General features: G+C 37.6%; 1 protein-coding gene across 2 annotated transcripts in view; it reads right to left on the minus strand.

Annotated features, from left to right (window-relative positions):
• The window catches only part of LOC131049414 (DNA (cytosine-5)-methyltransferase DRM2), a 101902-nt gene extending 82721 nt beyond the window's left edge, over positions 1-19181 (minus strand). Inside the window, exons 1-2 of one of the 2 annotated variants that reach the window (XM_057983468.2) lie at positions 18976-19181; positions 18680-18850 (exon numbers count right to left, since the gene is read on the minus strand). In XM_057983468.2, the coding sequence (XP_057839451.2) occupies positions 18680-18850; positions 18976-18984 (180 nt within the window). In that variant the 5' untranslated portion in view covers positions 18985-19181. Of the gene's footprint in view, positions 1-18679; positions 18851-18935 lie in introns of both variants that reach the window. The other variant, XM_057983469.2, reaches the window with a different exon arrangement.
• Between the last annotated feature and the right edge of the window lie 996 nt (positions 19182-20177).

Consider the following 20177-nt stretch of genomic DNA (forward strand, 5'->3'; position numbering starts at 1 on the left):
ACCACCTCGGGTACACTACAGTGGATTTTCATTTAAAACATGAAATTAAACTAAACTAACACATGATCATCCTGCTACCTTATCTATCTTTTTTTTATTGATCCAAAAATGAAAATCACATGGAAATTCTAAATCCTATTGTATAACAACTTCGATATAATGAAACAGATATTTAGCTAGATTTAAAAGCTAGTCTCTATTCAAGAAAATTCTAAAACTTTCAGCTCTATTTATCAATTTAGGTTACAAGTTGTTATGCAAAACATGACATTTCCAAATATTTACTATTATTGCTGAATGAATGGAGAGGCAGGGTAGAACTCTAGTGTTTTTGCACACCAAGCATGGACACTCTCAGTAGGCTAATAAGGGAGGTCTTTTTCAAAACCCAAATATTTCGATGTGGCAACCCCCTGGTCAGACTTGGGAGGATTTGTCAAACGGAAGGTGAAGAGCTTTCCCTGCTAGAAGGCAGGAACCTGTGGATCACCTACAACAAGCCCTGAATAAGTGAGGCTTTGCAAAAATCTTCTCGAGCGTGGGAGTGGGCTTTAAACTATTGGAAGGCAAAATGTGGAAGTCGAAAGCACAATCGGTGTCAAAGATTCGAGATCAAGTGCGTATTGAAACGAATCAAAGTCGAGTGATTCTTGTTCAGATTGATAACCTTGAATGGCAAATTACTGTTAAATTGTTTAGCGAGAAAGCCTTTTTTATGAAATGGGCTGGAACTAGCCTACTTTCTCCAAGGTGAGGAAATGGTGTGACGATCACTGGGGTAAGAACTCTGTGTTGAAAACCCTCTCAAATGGTTTCTTTTTGGTTAATTGTGAAAATGCTCGTGAGAAACAATGGATTTTGAACAATGGTCCTTTCATGATGAGTGGGATGTGGTTCTATATTAAGGATTGGGTGCCAAATTTTGATCCCACTAGGGCATCCATTGAAGAAGTTCTAGTTTGGATTCAGCTAAATAATTTACCCCATGAGTACTGGGACTTGGAAACTCTTAAACTCATTGGGAACAAGCTAAGTAAATTTGTAAAAGCGGATGAGGTATTGGAGAATAAAGATTTTAGTATGTATGCAAGGATTTGCATACTTTGGAAACCATTTCCCCCACCTCCAAAAGCAGTAGAAATTCAAACTCGGGAAGGGTTTTGGTAGCAACAGATTGAGTGGAAGACATAGTAGAGAACTGTAAGGCATGCAAAGAGGTAGGAAGCACTATGGAGGAATGCCTCAAAGACAAGAAAGGTAAAGGGTTGGAACAAGATATGCTTACTAATAAGCTGGCAACTCTTGATAATGGAGTGACCAACCCTCAAGCAAAAGAAGTGCATCAAAGTGATGTCCAAAGGGGACAATCTCATATGTCCCTTGCGAGATGTCCCAAGGAGGCAGTTGTTGCAGGGAACCCTCTCAGCTATTGTAATGATGAAAATGTGGAGGGGTTTTAATGATTTGCCAAATATCAAGCCATTGGTTGTATAAGTACTGAAATGTGGGACGGTGCAACCCCTTTTGGGTGACTCAATGGCCCCAGGTGAAGCTATAGAGACACGGGACTCTGTTGGGGGAGATGCAAACAAGGAGTGTAGAGATACAAGTGTTGCTGAGCTTGTGGTGGTGGCAGAGGATAGCTTTGAAAAGCGGTCAGCATCGGCAAGCTATGGTAAGGTGGACCAAGTTTCATCTCCCGATAAAGAGGACATCCCTTTGGTTGATAGTCTCAAGCAATTGGGTGAAAAGAAAATGCATGTTGATAAATCGGCAGATACTATCTTGGGTTCTCAAAAAATTGTGGGAGACAAGGAAGTTCGGGATACAAAAATTCGCCTCTTCAAGATATTCAAATATCTCCAGTCAGATTGCTCACTTTTAACTGTGACTTGGGTGAAGAGGATTTCTCCACTCCTAGAATTACATAGGATGTTACTTCCCCCCAAGTGGAAGAAGTTGATGTGTTTGGAATGGGTGATCTAGCAGGGATTCTTGAATAAAGAACCATTAAATAGAGACTGAAATTGGTAAAGTGAATATTGAAGAAAAGAAGAAAAGAAATCTAAAGACCAATAAGATGAAACTTGAAATTGCTAGGAGTGCCAAGGGTCAAAGCAAGCTTAGATCAGAGAAGGGATACGCCCATCCTTGTAAACAATGAAAATCCTTTTGTGGAATGTCAAAGGCTGCAATGCCCCTGACAAGAGACATAAGACCAAGCATAGCCTTGATCAAACGCAATTAGATGTGGTCCTTTTGCAAGAAAGGAGATTGAATGGGGAGGAATAGGCCAAAGCAAGCTTAGATCAGGGAAGGGATACGCCCATCCCCATAAACAATGAAAATCTTTTCGTGGAATGTCAGGGGCTGCAATGCCCCTTACAAGAGGCATTAGACCAAGCGTAGCCTTGATCAAACGCAATCAGATGTGGTACTTTTGCAAGAAAGGAAATTGAATGGGGAGGAATCCAAAAAGTTTACTAGTAGTTTGATATTTTGGGAATGTGTTTTTGTTGATGCAAAAGGTGCATCAAGTGGTCTTGGTTGTCTCTGGAATACATCTTTAGTATCGGTATCTCAACTTACGCATAATAAGTGTTGGCAAATTGTAAAGGTAATGTCCTTTCCGCTATGTGGAGAGGTCTTTATTGTAAATGTCTATGGCCCAACCAAAACATACCAAAAGGAGGTTTGGTCCTAGATTTTTGAGGCACTAGAGGGTTTGGAGGACAAGGAGCTTATAGTGGGAGGAGATTTTAACGCGACTTTGCAATGGACTGATAAAAAAGGAGTATAGGGTTGCTTGGTGTTATTCAGAAATATTTTCAAAATTTTGTGACTACAAATGGCTTTATGGAGCTCAAATTCAAAAGTAGAGATTTTACTTGGACTAATCGCAAAAAGGGTTTTCTAAATATTGCTGAAAAATTGGATCGCTTCTTTTTAGCTAAGCAGTGGGCGGAAAGGTCTTGGATTTATGAGGCGAACATTCTCCCCTTATCAGGGCCTAATCACTACCTAATCTCTTTGCCAATTCAAAATGATTTGGCTCCAACAAGGTGTCCTTTTAAATTTGAATAGATGTGGTTTGGGTAGAGGGTTTCAAAGAGTTGGTCTCTAAGCGGTGGCGCAATGCTCCAGTCAGGATTGGTAATAAGACCTTTGTTTTCTTCAAAAATTTGCAGTATCTTAAATCTTGTCTTAAGGAATGGAATAAAGAGGAATTTAAACATATTTTTGCTGAAAAAAGGCTTTTGGAACAAAAGTTGGAAGATCTCCATTCCAAGATTATCCAAAAGAGAATGGTGGAATTTGATTTTGAGAAGTCTATAAATGCTCAGTATATGTAAATCTTGGCTCGTGTGAAGGTTTTTTGGCATCAAAAATCTAGAGAAGGATAATTAAAGGAAGGTGGTCGCAATATGAAATTCTTTCATAGCTCAGTGAAAGCAAGACACTCGTGCAACAAAATTTCCTCAATCAAAAAAGTCGAAGGCCTATTGTTGCAAAATATGGAGGATATAAATAAGAAAGCAACAAACTTCTTTCAAAACCTCCTCATCAATGGGGAGAATCGTGATGACTCATATGAGGATGTTTTGAATGTCATCCCTACTTGTGTTTCTAAGGAGCAAAATCAAATGCTCATGGAACCTGTGAAATTGGAGGAAGTTAAATGTGCTCTTTTTCTCTTTGAAAGGTGACAAAGCCCCAAGCCCAAATGGTTTTCCAATAGTCTTTTTCCAAAGATTTTGTGATGTTTTGAAAGATGAGATGCTGGTAGTTGTGGAGGAATCCAAAGCATGCAATTTTGTCTTAAAAGATTTGAATCACACTCTAATTGCCCTTGTTCCAAAAAGAGACAAAATTGAGTCTTCTGAGGATTTTAGACGATTTCATTGTGCAATACGATTTACAAGGTCATTCCAAAAGTTGTTGCTAATAGGTTGAAGAGAGTTTTGGGTTCTATCATTTTTTACGAGCAAAGTGGTTTTGTTCCGAATAGATCTATTGTGGAAGGGATCACTATTGCCCATGAGGCAATCCATTCCATCAGGTCCTCAAGAACAAAAAAGATGTTTGTGAAGCTCAATATTAGGAAAACATATAATCAAGTTGACAGAAACTTTCTTTTACAAGTTTTGAAGAAGTTCGGCTTTTGCCCAAAGTGGGTGGAATGAATAAAGAGTTGCATTTGTGGTTCACACATTTCGGTGCTTGTTAATAGATGTCCTCAAGATTTTTTCCAATCCTCTAAAGGGATAAGACAAGGTGACCCTATATCTCCCTTCTTGTTTATAATCATGGCTGAGGTGTTGGATAGGCTTATAGTAAAAAAGAAAAATGATGGCCTTTGGAAAGGGGTGATGGTTGTGAAAGGTGTAAGTGCCACTTCCCATCTTCAACTTGCTGACAATACCCTCCTCTTGGGTGAATCTTCAAAGAGAGAAACCCGTATTATGAGAGCAACTTTGGACCTTCACAATTCTACCTCCAATCAGAAGATCAATTGGAGGAAGTCGAAGATCATCTTTTTCAATACACGACTGGAGTTGCAAAAGGAGATTCCAATATCTTGGGCATCATAGCAGGTTCCTTCCTAGTATGTTTTCAGGTATATGCCTTTATTTGCAGGTGAAAATAAATCAAAATTGTGAAAGAACTTGGTTGACTATTGTCTCAATAGGCTAGATGGGTGGAAGAGTCGGTGCCTAGCTTCGGCTAAAAGAAATCTAATGCTAAAACCTGTTATTTCAGCAATCTCGATTTTCTCTATGATGTACCTTAGGATTCCAAAAAAGATTATCAAAGTTATTGAGCAAAGAATGAGAAAGTTCTTCTGGAATGGTAATTTGGATCAAGACAAAATCCCCTTGCTTGCCTGCGATAAACTATGTAGGTTAAAGCACACTGGTGGGGTTGGTTTGTGAAATTGGCAATTGATTAATGAAGCTATGGGAGCCAAGTTAGTATGGAATATGCATGCCAATCTTGATCATATGTGGGTGAGGATTAAAAAGGCGAAGTACTTGGATAATTCTCAAAGAGAAAGAATTTTTACAATTTAGAACCCTCTTCGAGGCTCAACAATTTGGAATTTTCTGGTCTCTTGTCGTCCGATGATTGTTAATCACATCACATGGGAGCTAGGAGATGGTAAAACAACCAAGTTTTGGAGTGATTCTTGGGAAGGGTTTCCAACATTAGAGGAGGATGCTATATTTGATAGGGTGAAGCAAATATATTGTGAGCATTGGGGATATTAAGTGAGTGACTACATGAAGAAGATGGTAGTGCATGGCAATGAGGAATGGGGATGGAAACCAATAGAGGTTTTAAGTCTTGGAGTGGATGATGAGAAACTTTTTCAGAACATTTTTTTAGAAAGTAAGATCTTTCTTCTTGATGGTAAAGATGATATTGTTTGGTGTGGATCCAAAGAACAACGATATTTGATTAAGATAGGGTATAATTTATTAGAGATGACAGTGATTGAGGAAGATTAGCCCTTCAAACTATGTTGGGATAGCAAGTGTTTATAGAAGGCAGGGTCCTTTTCATGGTTGGCCCTTACAGGTAGGATTCTTATAGGTGATCGGTTACAAAAAATTGGTTCTTATGGCCCTTTTAAATGTATATTATGTGGTGAGAATGAAGAGACCTCAGATCACCTCCTAAATTGCGAAATGGCAAATTCTTGCAGGAGATATGTTACTGAGAAATTAGAGTGGTCTTTTCCTTTTCCTCCCTCTTTAAAGAAACACTTTATTAGATGGAATTTGATCAGTTAGAAGTCTATTTTTTCAAGGTTTGGCAGATTTGCCCCTCTACTATTATTTGGGAAATTTGGAAGGAGCGTAACAAAAGCTTAGTTCAGGACAAATGGGATCCTTTCCTCGATTGTGTGGCGGGATTGAAATCACAATTTCTGAATTGGCAAGCGTAATGGCCTCTCATTGGAGTTCTAGTAAGGCAGTCTTTGGAAAGGAGGATAGCTTCATTCAATCAAGATGGCCCAACAGCAGATTTTGGCCTATTAATGGGCCTTCGAGGGTTAATCCTTGTTAGAGGTGAACAGGAATGTGGAATGGAGTAAGTCGAAGGAGGGCTGGTTTGAAGTAAATTTTGACGATGCATCACGAGGAAACCTTAGTCTATCGGGAGTTGGTTGTGTGGCACGAGATTGGACGGGGAGCATTATTGCATTGGGGGTGTCTAAACTTGCAAAAGGGACAAATAATGAGGTGGAAGCTCAGGCAACGTGCTTGTTGGCAATCAAAATAGCTAAAAGATTAAACCTTCCCATGATCCATCTGGTGGGTGATTCTCAAATAATCAAAAATGCTTTGATTAAATGTGAAATCGGGGTTCGGTGTATTAATAAATTGGTTAAAAATACAAGGGCATTACTTGCAACATTCACAAAATTTAAAATTCAACAAATCGTGTGAGGGTAATTCAATAGCCGATACACTCTCCAAGGTGGCAATAAAACTTAATGAAGAAGGTAAGTGATGTGGGGGGATTTTTGTGAGTCAAGTTGGATTTTTGACACCTTGTATGACATCATTTCTATATTACTCACGCCAAAAGAAGGTTTTAAATGCGCCTTGAAAGGTGGTATGATGAGTTGTTAAGGTTGCTGGCTATTATTACCACCATAGGCATTGACCAAAGGACAATGTGCTTGGTGGTGATCGGTGAGGAAGGTCTACATCATGGAGCCCAACTTCACCCTCATAACTATGAGACAATAGTTGGCTTTTTGGGGGCGGGTATCGGAAAAGCGCATGAAGAGTTTATGCAAATTTGATGAGCCTATTTTTCTACAGATAATGGAGGTCCTTTTGGGAGAGGAATTTCTGCAAGTTGAACATCGTTATCGGACAAATGTCGACATTATCTCAATGGTGATGGCTCGGGGGCTTGAATTGGGAAAGAAAGAATAGGTCCCATGGGTAATGCAAAAGTGTTTTGATGAAGACTGGCTCTACGGAATGGAATTATTACAAAGTAATTGGTAAAAACTAAATTGAATTAATGAATGATCAAACAATCATTATATAGATTAAAAGAGATCAAAGTTTCTTATAAGAAACAAATGATAACAGATGCAAAATTAGAAACTACTAAAATTTACAAATATATTACAATATTGACCATTAAATAACTGAATAAAGATATTATTCTAATACCCTCCCTTAATGGTCAATCTATCTAATACACCAAGTTGCCCCTTGAACTTAACAAACTTATCTAGATATAGGGACTTGGTGAGGATATTTGCAGTCTGGTCCTCAATAGGAACATACTGCAAATCCACGAATCCATCTTCAACCAGCTTGCGGATGAAGTGACAATGAAGCTCAACATGCTTGGTCCGCTCATGGAAGACTAGATTTTTGGCGAGTTTCAGCACCCCTTGATTGTCGCAGAAGAGGGGTGTAGGACCTGCTTGAGACAGCTAGATGTCTAAAAGAATCCTTCGAAGCCAAACTGCCTCACAAACTGCTTTGACTGTTCCTTGATATTCAGCTTTGACCGAGGAAAGAGCTACGACTTGCTGCTTCTTACTGGTCAAAGTGACAGAACCTGTGCCCAAACTGAAGACATACCTCGATGTGGATTTTTTGTCATCAACAGAGCCTGCCTAAATTGAATCTGTGAAACCGATGAGTCTGGGATCTTTGGTCCGTCCATAAAGGATACCAAAGTCTAAAGTGCCTTGACATAGCGCATGATCCGCCTCGCTGCAGCCCAATGTTCTGATGTAGGAGTTGTCATAAAGAGGGATATGTAACTCACTACATAGGTCAGATCAAGTCTAGTGGAGGTGAGATATATTAAACTACCCACTAGTTGCTTGAAATCGGATTCGGCCGACAACTTTAGGCCTTTCTCCATAGGTGTAGATGTAGGTTTGCAATCCTACATTTGGAACTTGTCTAGTAGAGCCCTGGCATATTTGGACTGAGAAATGAAGATGCCATGAGACTGCTGCCAAACCTCAACACCTAGGCAATAGTGTAAAAGCCCAAGGTCGGTCATGTCAAAAGACTGACATAAATTCTACTTGATTCGCTAAATGAAAGATGTCGAACTGCCAATGATGATCAGATCATCAACATATATAACCAGAATGATGATATCACTGCCAGTAGTCTTGACATACAGATTTGAGTCAGAAGGACTCCTCTGGAAACCCTGATTTGTGAGGTACTTATCAAATTTCATGTACCATGCCCAAGAAGCCTGTTTCAGGCCATAGAGTGCTTTCACCAGTTTGAGTACTTGGTGCTCTTTTCCAGCAACCTTGAATCCAAGAGGTTGCGTCATGTAGACCACTTCCTGTAACTCACCATTCAAGAAGGCACTCTTGACGTCCATTTGATGGACCTTCCAACCACACTGAGTTGCCATGGCTAGGACTAATCGAATGGTGCTCATCTTTGCTATCAAAGCAAAGGTCTCCTCGTAATCAATTCCTTCATGCTGAGAGAAGCCTTTGGCAATGAGATGAGCTTTGTACTTATCTAAAGTACCATTAGCCTTGTATTTGAACTTATAGACCAATTTGCATCCAATGGGTTTCTTCCCGAGAGGAACATCTAACAAAACCCCAAGTGTTATTTTTCAGCAAGCTCTAGTGCTCAGTTGCCATAGCTTGTTCCCACTCAAGTACCCCTTCCGCCCCTGTGTATGTTTGAGGTTCATATACACTATGAATGTTGGCCATGAGAGCAAAATTGACATAATCAGGCGGCTTGCTCTTCTTCCAAGCACTTCTACCCTCAACGAGCTCATCATCATGAAGATCAACAATTGTCTTAGCCCACCATTTAGGCCAGAGAGTAGAAGTGCTAACATCAGATGCAGGAAGTGCAACAAGATTAGGTTCATGAAACAGAAGATCGGATGACTCTTGAGGAAAATCAGGTGGAGCAGCTGCATGTCTAGGTGATCTTGCAAGAGAAGGAACCGGTGTAGGTACAGGAGTTGGAACAGCTAGAGCCCTCCCATCAGGTAGACCTAATGGAAGACGGACACCCAAGTCTGAAGTCTTCAAAGGCTGATCCTTTGAATCCATAAGAGGAGAGAGCTGAAATGGCCCTTGTTTCTCATCAAAAACAGCATCACGACTGAAGATGATATGATGTCTCAATGTCAACCAGTCGATAGGCTTTGTGCGTATCACTGTAGCCAGTTAGCATGAGTTAATAGCTCTTGGCATCAAACTTGGTGCGCTTAGCATCAAGGATCCAAACAAAAGCAGTGGAGCCAAAAACTTTCAAGTGACTGATTCTGGGCTTGCGACCTAACCAAGCCTCTTCCGAAGTCTTCTTCACAACCACAATAGGAGACCGATTCAGAAGATAGACTACAGTGTTAATTGCTTCAGCCCAAAACTTCTTCGGAACACTCTTATGTTCAAGCATAGACCGGGCCATTTCAGTAATTGTGCGATTTCTCCGCTCAACGACACTATTTTGCTGAGGAGTGTAAGGTGTAGTGAGTTGGCACTTGATGCCATGTTGTTCACATAAATGGGAGAAGGCAGAAGAACAAAATTCTCCCCCATTATCAAACCAAAGAGTAACGATATTTTGCCCAGACTCTTTTTCTACTAATGCTTTGAACTTTTGAAACACAACAAACACCTCTGATTTTTTATGAAGAAAATACAACCACATTTTTCAACTAAAATCATCAACAAAGAGTATAAAATACCTGGACCCAGTGACAAAGAGAGTAGCCATAGGTCCACAGATATCAGCATGGACCAATTGTAGTACCTTAGAAGCTCTCCAGGAGTCGCCATCCGAAAATGGAGTCCAATGCTGCTTGCCAACCTGACATGCTCCGCAAACTCCGAGGTTTTGGGTCTGAATTTCTAGCAATCCGATGACGAGCTTCCCAAACAAGCTGAGAAAGATAGTGTCCATAGCGCTAATGCCAGAGTTTACTAACAGAGGAGCGCATGGTTGCCATGGCAAGCTCCTGAGAATCGCCAGAATAAACTAGTCTAAATAGACCATGATCCTCAAGACCCATAGCAACAATAGACTGAGTTTCCCAATCAATGATACTGCACTGATGTGAACTGAAGGTCACGTCGAGCCGAGGAGAATGTCTAAGAATCTGACTGACTGAGAGAACGTTGAGTTCCATTCCTAGAACATGGTACACGTTGAGGAAAATCAATTTCCTTCCTCCAGACTAAAACTGCACATTGCCCTCTTCGACAACGGTGTATTCTTCCCCTCCATAAATAACTGAATCTGAATAAGGCTGAAAATCAGTAAACCAATCCTGGCGATGAGTGAAGTGGCGTGAGGCACCTAAATCAATACACCAGGCAAAAGATTTTACATGGTCTGCAGGGCTGTGAACCACTTTGCTTAGCCTGTGCAGCGAACCGTTTACAGCACTCAAGCTTCATGTGACTAAATTTATGGCAGTAATTGCACTGAACATTTTTCTTCTTCCAGTCTTCTAATGACGAAGCAGAGGGTTTCTACTGAGCAGATTGAGAAAATTGTGATTTGCCTTTATCCTTATGAAAGGATTTGGCTACAAATGCTTGTTCTGTAGAGGATGAGATGGTACTACTACCGAACTGTTTTTCCACCGATCCTGTTGTAGAAGTTTAGTGCATAGATCAACAAACTTCAAATCAACACCAATTGAGGTGATGTTGAGTGTTTCGACAAAATGCTCGTAGGACTTTGGTAAGCTCTTCAAAGTGATCACGACCATGTCCTCCTCCATTTTCTACCCAATGGCTTCTAACTGGTCACAGATGTCCTTGATCCAATTGAGATGATCCTGGAGGGATTTTCTCTCATCCATGACAATAGAGAAGAGCATCATATTTTTCAGAAAAAAGGTTCTGCTCTTATCAGACGACTCATTCAGCGTCTTGAGATGCTCCCATATCTCAGTAGCTGTTTTGTCAGAAGGTATTTGAGGAAGCTGAACATCGGTAACTGAGAGCATGAGCATGACAACTTCACAATTTTGTTCATCAAACTTGGTCTGATCAAGACCGGCTGCAGTGGGATGAGAGACCTTTTCAAGAACCAACTGATCAATAACGCGATACTCAAAAATTGTGAGCATTCGTTGTTTCTAGGTATTGTAATTTTTGTCGTTGAATTTCTGACCCCCCTCGAGCAGAATATTCGTCAGAGATGCCATCATTGAAAACTAAGGTCAAAGTTGGTTGACCAAATAATGGCACAAATATCGAGGCAAGAGATTGTCAACGCAACGCGCAAAAAAATTAAACTGAGACAAAATTTGTGCACTAATTTCGAGGCAAAATTGAAAAAAAATCCAGACACAGATCGCAATGTATGGACTGTTGAAGACCCATAAAATTCTGACAGAGACCCAGATGAGTTTTCGAAAAACATAGATAGTAGTTTTCTGAAAAACCCTAGCCGCGAAAAAAAACCCAGAAATTCTTTGTGACTAGCTGCTAAAAAACATAGAGGGTTGAAAATAAACCCTAGGCGGCAACAGGAACTGAGAAAAAAAATCTACAAGTAGCGGAATAAACCCAATGAAAATTGCAAGCAAAGGCATAAACAGCAAACTCAAGCAATCAAACCCTTGCACGTCAGAAACACACAGACCCACAACCAAAAATCGCCTAGGCTTTGACGAAATCGTTGTTGGAAATAATAGAACACACACAAGAAAGAAGAAATGTCGTCGCGCACAAGAAAAAACTGCAGATCGTGTGAACAAAAAAATCGCACAAGCCAAAATCCACAAAAGAAATCGAGTCGCCACAAACCCAGATTGTGCGGAACCTGACAATTGCAAAGTCGCGTGATGAGAAAACGCGAACAAATGACGGATCACGAAAAAAATCGTGTTTGCAGGTGTTAAAAAACGAAAAAATGCAAAAGAAAAATTAGTGTTTAATCACCCATGCGAACACAGGATGATGGAAACCCTAGATGGATTTTGTAGGAAAAAACTGGAACAATTTCGAAAAATTTCACTAATAAAATTAGGATTACAAAATTTTCTAAAAAAAGTTCTCCTATGCTCTAATACCATATTACAAAGTATTTGGTAAAAACTGAATTGAATTAATGAATGATTAAACGATCATTATATAGATTACAAGAGATCAAAGTTTTTAATAAGAAACAACTGATAACAGATTCAAAATTAGAAACTACTAATATTTACAATATATTACAATATTGACCGTTAAATAACTGAATAAAGATATTATTCTAATAGGAATCGCTCCTAGCAAAGGCTCATGTTATAGCGGGTTTTTTGGTAGACGAGGACACTATGAATTCGGAAGAGGACAAGCCCTCTGTGCTTCTTCCTTTCAACCATTGGAGCTTGAATTGGAGCGCAAGGAGGTGGCGTTGATCAATTGGGACGAGTTGAAGGCCCTTCTACAGAGAAAGGAAACGGAACAAGGTGGCAAGAAGGGAATTGAAGTAGGCAAAGGCAAGGAGAAGGCGGATTTTGACCTCAAGGATTACTGGGTGAATGGCCCAATTGTGTCTAGTGAGAAAAGAGTTTGAATGCCATACAAAAAATTTGTAAATTTTGTGAATTTTTGTATACTCTGTGGACGGATAAAGCAAATGTATGTATCTAGTAGGGTATTGTAATGTCCCCTTGTGTTATTCTTTATGGATTGGGGAACAATTACTCAACCAATCAATTGCGAGAGACTTGTTTCCTTAAAGTCTCTCTTTAACACTAAGAATGATGGCCTCTGATAGCACTTATGAATGTTTTTGTATATAATTGATAACTAGATCACTGCTACCTCTGATAAGTAAAGTGGAAATGTGCACAGCGATTAAGTCTCTATGTATATATATAGATGTGTGTAATCTGTATTTGCTAATGCAAAAACTGGATATAGATTGCAGTTGTAGCTGAGATGGCTTTAAGGAATTATGCCAAGTAAGGTATTCCAATCTGCCGAAAATTAGAGATCTCTATTCTTCCTGCTGTATTAATATAAACTATGCAATGAATCTCTTTTTGAAGATAGCAATAAAACTATAAAATGTCGTGTCTAATGTATCAATCTACTGTGCAAGTATGAGTCCACTGCTATGTCTGATACGTCAATATAATTATGTAATTAGGAATATGCTGCGATGTTTAATGTATTGATAGGAATGCACAGATGTATTTGCTAGTATCACTTATTGTGATATGTCACTGTCCCTGATCTGAAGTTATGTGCTTGCAACCATGCTTAACGGTGCTCTTCCTGATTTCGATCTTGTTTTCTATGCAACCTTTATTGTCACTTGGTCAATCTTCTCAACTTGGGCGATCCATAGGATAAGAAATAAGATTATATCTTGTGAATCGAAGGAAGTAACTCCCCCATCGTTCTTCCCCATGACAAATTGGTTTTGTTATACGAGGGATAAAATTGCTGTTAACTAATCTTAATGATTATTGTAAATTTGATGGTCATTATTAATTAACTGATTAATCATCTTTCCCTTAAATAGATATTGCAATTACAAGTCATTGTCTTCATGATTAAGATCGAGGCATATGACTCACTTAACATGCTCGGGTTATTGATACGATCAATCCTCTTGTTATTGGTGGTTGAGATCACTTGATCTTTATGGGTTTGAGGTTCTGATTGAAATACTATTTCTATTATTAATTTGCTCTAATTACCATCGATTATAATGATCATAGTTATTTGTGCTCTAATCACTCTGATCAGGCATTGATAATTTGCTCAAACAAGTCATTGAGTCTTCCTTCGAGGGATGGTCTAGTTCTGATCATTTTCAGCGGGAATGAAGAACACATATAGATGATTTCAAAATAAAGAAAGATTGACATCAATCTTATTGTTGCTTTATTTCACCTTTATCAATCCTCCTCATGTGTTGATAACGTGTCTTGATCTAACCGAAGAATTCTTAATAACCACTGGATCGATATGCTGATATTAATACTTGTCTAGATGGTGTTGATGAAGACACCATTCCTCTTGGCCTCCAACTTATCCTTATATCTCATAATGTTACTAAAGGAAAATCGTTTGACCATAGGGATTGATTATTGATCCTAAGTTTCTAGCATAATAGACTTATCCATATATGATTATTGAAAATTTGTCTCTTTAGAGACTTCACTAAATTGGAATGCATGGTTTCCCTGATGTTAGAAGAGTGGGAATATTACAGATCATTTATGTCCTGAAATGGGGACATTATAAGTATCTTGGTATAGGGTGTTGAATATTTTGTCATTGATGTCAAAGGATGATGATCATGGTTTTCTAGCAATTATATGTTTGAGCTACTTGGTTGCTTGGTTGAGCTACTTGGCTGTCTGGTTGAGCTGCCTGGCTGCCTGGTTGAGCTGCCCAGTTGTTAGTTTGAGCTGGCTACTTGTTCAAGTCAGCTGCTTGCTTGCATATTTTTGTGCCAAGTCAGATTGACACATCATCAATGATATATTTAATATTCTATTATTTCACAACGTTTTTGGATTGCTTGGCGTTTTTATTTGTAATGAACTTCATTAAATTATTCTCTATTGGAAGTAAGTGGAGGGAGCAGTATTGATTATAATTTCTGACAAAAGTCAGATCCAAATTTATAAAGTTTAAGTGACGCAGGTTGGGAGTAAGGTCGTGTAAGAATCCTCTTTGGTGTCGGACTTTGTATAAAGTTTTCTGAGTGCTTCATAAAACACGAACTTTTATTTGCCAAAAAAAAGGGTAAACGTGGCCATATGTACCAAACTTTGTGGGTTCTATTTTAGGTTGCTGACTATTTTGTAGAGTGTTGTTGGATATTACGAAGAGGAGTATATACTATATATATATAATGGAGTTTGAATGAAACATATGAAGTGAGAAGGAACGGAGGTTGAAATTTTTTATCTTCAACTTGTTGGTCAAGTTATGTGCTGATTAAACATATGGAACATTTATACACAGGCAGTAATATATGGTTTCAGGTTCGGAGCATGTAGATTGGTATTGCAGTACAAATAGAGAATGTGCGTAAGGGTTTTTATGGTAAGAAATTAAAGCAGTTGTGGGTCACTCTCATATATGTTGTTGAGTATGTTATTTTAAGATGTGTGTATTTCTGAGTTGGTGCTCATCAGAGTAGGTGCTCTTTGGGAGTTGGTGCTCTCTGTGAGTTGGTGCTCACTTTTGTAATCTAGGTTGGTGCCCATTTTGTGAAGGGATACAGTTTTGATCGGATGACAGGGAGGGTTTTCTATGGAATTATCAAAATATCTATTGTAATTACTTTTTTGATACTACTAATAAATTAAAAGCATATTACCGACCTATGACATTTCCAAATCTATTTTCCAGTTATCCTTTGAGAACACAATAAAGATCTTATATTACAAGATTAATCATAGATTTCTAACTTACCTACAGGTGAATAGGAGACCTAGGAATCAGTATGCCAAATATTGATGGTTGAGGAAATGTCATGTGGAGACCACAAATTTCTCTCAATTTATGTGCAATTCATTAGAAGGAATAAACAATGCAATATGCCTTTTGACATTGCTAAGCTGTAAAGTCTTTTGACTGGATCCTATAATGATACATTACCCTTTTTGTTGGTAAGAATTTTAATATGGATGGATGCTGAAATGTTTGAGAGTACAGAGGTGATGTTTATAAAATTGTACCTGGATCTTTTACACAGCAGCTCCCTGTCTTAACTTCTTGACCATGGGCTAAAGACCACATTAAGTTCAATTTTTACTTCACAATATTAATGATGCAGGTACAAGATAACCTTCTATGGAGACCTCTTGACCTAGAAAAGGAATTAGTGAATTTCAAATCAAAATTAAACAATCATAATTTAACACAAAGGATGTTGTTAGGACAGAGACTAGATAGGAATTCCATTGAGGGAGCTACCTCTTAAATTTCAAAATCTAGATTATCCCATGAAAGGTAAATATATTGCAGAAATCCAAAACGTGGAATATTCCCACAAAAGAGGAGCAACTAAGGGCAGCTTCCATGGATAGGGCCACTGCTTCAATTTTTACACCAAAGGTAACTCCAAAAGCTACAACAGGAATGAAAACTCCATCTCACATAAGACCATTTTACAGGAAAAGACAATACGCAAGACCACTTTACAGGAAAAGAGGACCAGTAAGTAACAACTGAAGAAGAAAATTTACTGTGGCTACTGGAGGAGGCTTAAAGTATGCAGAAGCTGTTTATGATTTTTATTGTCAAAGCACTGATGAAAACTGCTGCAAACAAAATAATTAAAAACAGCAGCTCAAATGCAATATTTTGCAATGTTCCACAGAGATGCATCCCGTCAGCACGAGTGCTGCCACCAATGTCCCAAGGACTTGGAGGCTTAAAGGGGACATCAACTTTTTCAAGACTGAACAATCTGCTCCAATTGGTGCATAAAAATATAGAAAGATAACTTTTCAAAGAAAAAAATTGCTAAAAACCCTTAAAAAGCTCAAAGGGGACGATTGTAATTGAAAATTCAGTACACTATTTAATTTTTAAAATATTGGTTGCTTGTAGTTTGTTTAATTTATTTTATAAAGGTCAAAGTTCGAAAAAGTTTTGCCATCCCCAAAACTATATCTCCCATCCTAGAACTCAAGGCAACGAAAATATATTGTGGAATCATTTCACTACCAAAGCTCCTGAATCAACTCAGCGGCACCTGTTGGAAAATTTAAGAAAATTGCTCCACCGGAGGATTGTGCTCTCTAGGGCAGGTTTGTGATGACTTGTCCTGTGAAGGCTGCTTATTTGGAGTTCCAAGAAAATATAGAATAATGAACTAAAACCCCGGAGCAATGATTTTATTTTGGCGGGCAAAAATTGTATGGCTAGTGGAAACATGAACAAACCTTGCAGTCCCATGGCAGGGGAGTATTAATGTATACTCAGCAGAGATCACAAAGAGAATTTTGCAAAATCTTGCAAGTATAGTTCATCTGCAGAATAAATTTTTCACTCCAGTACCAGAATTTCAGACTCGACATGAAAAAGAGCCCTCCAATAACCAATTATATAAGTAGCAACCTTAAATTACATGTAATTGCTGGTAAGGATACTCTGCAAGGTACTCTAAGTCTAGGAGGACTGGCAAGTTTCAGTTTACACTTTACACTGAAGCATGTCCCTAAGGTAAAAACCTGTGGGTGTGAAATTAAAACAACACATCATGCTAATGGAATGAAACTTATAAGATTCTTGCATATAACCAAAACTTAGGTGCACCAAACCCAAACAATGCAGTGTGCAAATGAAAAGAAATATCCTTGTCAAGCTTCATACAGTAAATTGGTTTAGCTTGGCCATCTCCTACAACTTCGAAAAAAAATCTTAGCTATAAAATCTTAAGAATATCTCACCGGATACTATAAGTTTTTAATGGCTTCATCAAACTCTCTCACAAGAAGATGAGTGCTCCGGGGTTTAAGCTGAAGATTTCATTATTTCCTTCAGCCTCTATTACAGAAGATCCCATGCTGCCACTTAGCTAAGTTTATTTAGCAGACAATTCAAAAATATTTAGGATTTTTTTGGGAAATTTCCTTTTTAATTTAAGCAATTGTTAAAATAATATCATTTTGTAATTACCAAATTTTGAAAATAAATTTAAAAGCAAATGAATAGTGAAAAGAAGGCAAAATGTGCAGCCACATGCCAAATTTGTAGTTAAACAATGATGAAAAATAACGGCTGCATAACTTCAAGTTTCAACCCCCCGCTCTATCTACATCTGAATTTTCAAATCCTAAATTATAACTACTCAACTATTTTTTTTAAATTCAAATTATAAATTATGTTAATTAAAAAATTATATTAGACCACCTGCACCTTAAAAAATTATGCCACAAATAGCCACATGGGGTCAGCCTGTTCAAGACCTTTTGCAAGGTCAAACTGCATGATGAAAAAAGGAGCAATGGCCACCTCCTCGTTATCCTTTGTTTAAAATAAATTTATTGCCAAATGGGTATTAAAAAAATGCAGTACAAGAACAGAAATATTAATGCATCATGGTATCGGTTTACCAGCAAGATGTTCCTAAATCCCTCCCACAGGATGACAACGACAATTTTCTAATGCTAAAGCTTCAACTCTTTCATTTATGGCAGAATTCATGAAATTTCTGAAAATTGACGTAACAGGGCATAAAATTTAATACAATATGGGATCATTTTAAATGCGAGATATTCTTAAATTTTCTCAGGAGCACCTGCTAAATAAAATTGAAAAGGTCCCCATACAAGAAATAGGTTAATTCTCCAGAACTTGGAGCTAGAGCTTAAACTTTTCTTGCATGCTCATTTTTTTCTTCATTTGATAAAAACCCTTCTTATTCAGAGACTTTAAAGGTTAACCCATTTACTATTTCAGACTTTCTCACATATGTTTCATAACAACAACACCTGGATAATACCTACAAGGAAACCCATTTCACATTGCACTACATTTTTCATGTTCTTTCCCAGAATCACGTCAGGGCCTCAGGAATTGAACCTCGTAAGACTTCTATAAAGTGAAACCCACATTACAACTAAACCTCATTGCTCAATTTTGGAAAATACATCTGTACTAGAAAAATATACTGCATTATACAATGTAAAGAAGAACGACGAAAAACAAGACCTCGGCTGCATGTGGCGAAAAATCTTCCCACGTAATTCTGGGAACAAACTCTTCATTTTCAATTTCGTTGGGAGCTACTTGTCTTAGAGGTAGAACTTGCTCAATTTGAATATCATCTCTCTTGGCAAATTCTTCTTCCTCGTCACTATCTTCATAGCCCACAAGATTTTCCTACCATGAAAAAATTGCATATATATAAACACATTTATATTTTAAAAAAAAATTGTGAGAAACAAGCTGAGAAATGTGTATATACATGCTGCAACTACTACAACTCCGCCATAATAATTGCATACCACTTTCATTGTGAAATTATCCTCTGCACTTGTGAGTTAAAAAGCACTGAAATGACTTGATTGTTAAATTATGCCTGGAAACTTTACTTCTACACTTTCGCCCAGCTATTTAATGATGCAAACTACACCTCACCGGCCGTCTCCTTACCCTTCGTCATTATTTTACAAGTCATGTCAGTCATATCGGTCAGAGTAACCGAGTACATTTTGAGTTTGGAAACACAGTTGGATTCTAATGCTGAAAATTAGAATTAATTTGGTTTTAAATGGATTAATAAAAATCATTCCTTATTTCTATTATAATATTATTTTGATTTTAAAAGTACAAAAAAAAAAATTCAATCACACCAAACAAATAAAGAGCTATGTAGGAGAGACAGTATATAAAGTTAAATTAATTAGTAAGCTTCTATAGATGTGTGGCATTTTATTAATCTTCCACATATATTTCTAAAGTGCATGTGTTGGTTGCTTGAATTTATTATTTTAATAAGGGTTTAACATTAAAATTTTATTGAGCATAATAATTATAGAAATATTGTTTTTAATATACATTTCAATATTAAGATGTCATTTTTATATATTTGAATTTGAATTTGAATTTCTATCATAATTTTTAATAGTTTTCAATTGTAAGGTTTTAAGAACAAATGTATTTTTATCTTCATGATGTATTAGAGAGAGAAGATGTTTGGGATCATACCTAATTTATCATTTAGAAGATGAGCTATTATTATCTATCATCTTTGACATCTCCTCCCATTAATAGATCATAAAATGTTATTCAAATATTAACATAAATATTACAACATATTTTTTTCGTAAAAAAGTTACAACTCATTTACATATACTACAAAAATATCAACCCATTTAATCACATCACTTTTAATTACGTCAAGAGGCATCTTCTACAACTACAACATGGATTTAAGGAGTCGATGTACATAAAAAAGAATTTTGGACAGTTACAAACAAAATGGACTAGTGGTAGTTAGACATGTTTAGTAGCGATGTCTTCTTGAGCGATTAGAAGGTGTGGTAAGACATTTCAACTTTTGTAAGTATGTTTAAAATAGTTTTCTCGCATTTTCATTTGGCATTCCCCCTTCACATTAGAAAGCCATGTCATGTGGCTTCAAGGTCTTTGGAATTTCAGTTTCTTCTTGAAACGGATTTTTCTCAAAGTTATAAACATTTTGTTT

The sequence above is a fragment of the Cryptomeria japonica genome, chromosome 1 (genome assembly GCF_030272615.1).
Source record: "Cryptomeria japonica chromosome 1, Sugi_1.0, whole genome shotgun sequence".
Taxonomy (NCBI): Eukaryota; Viridiplantae; Streptophyta; class Pinopsida; order Cupressales; family Cupressaceae; genus Cryptomeria; species Cryptomeria japonica.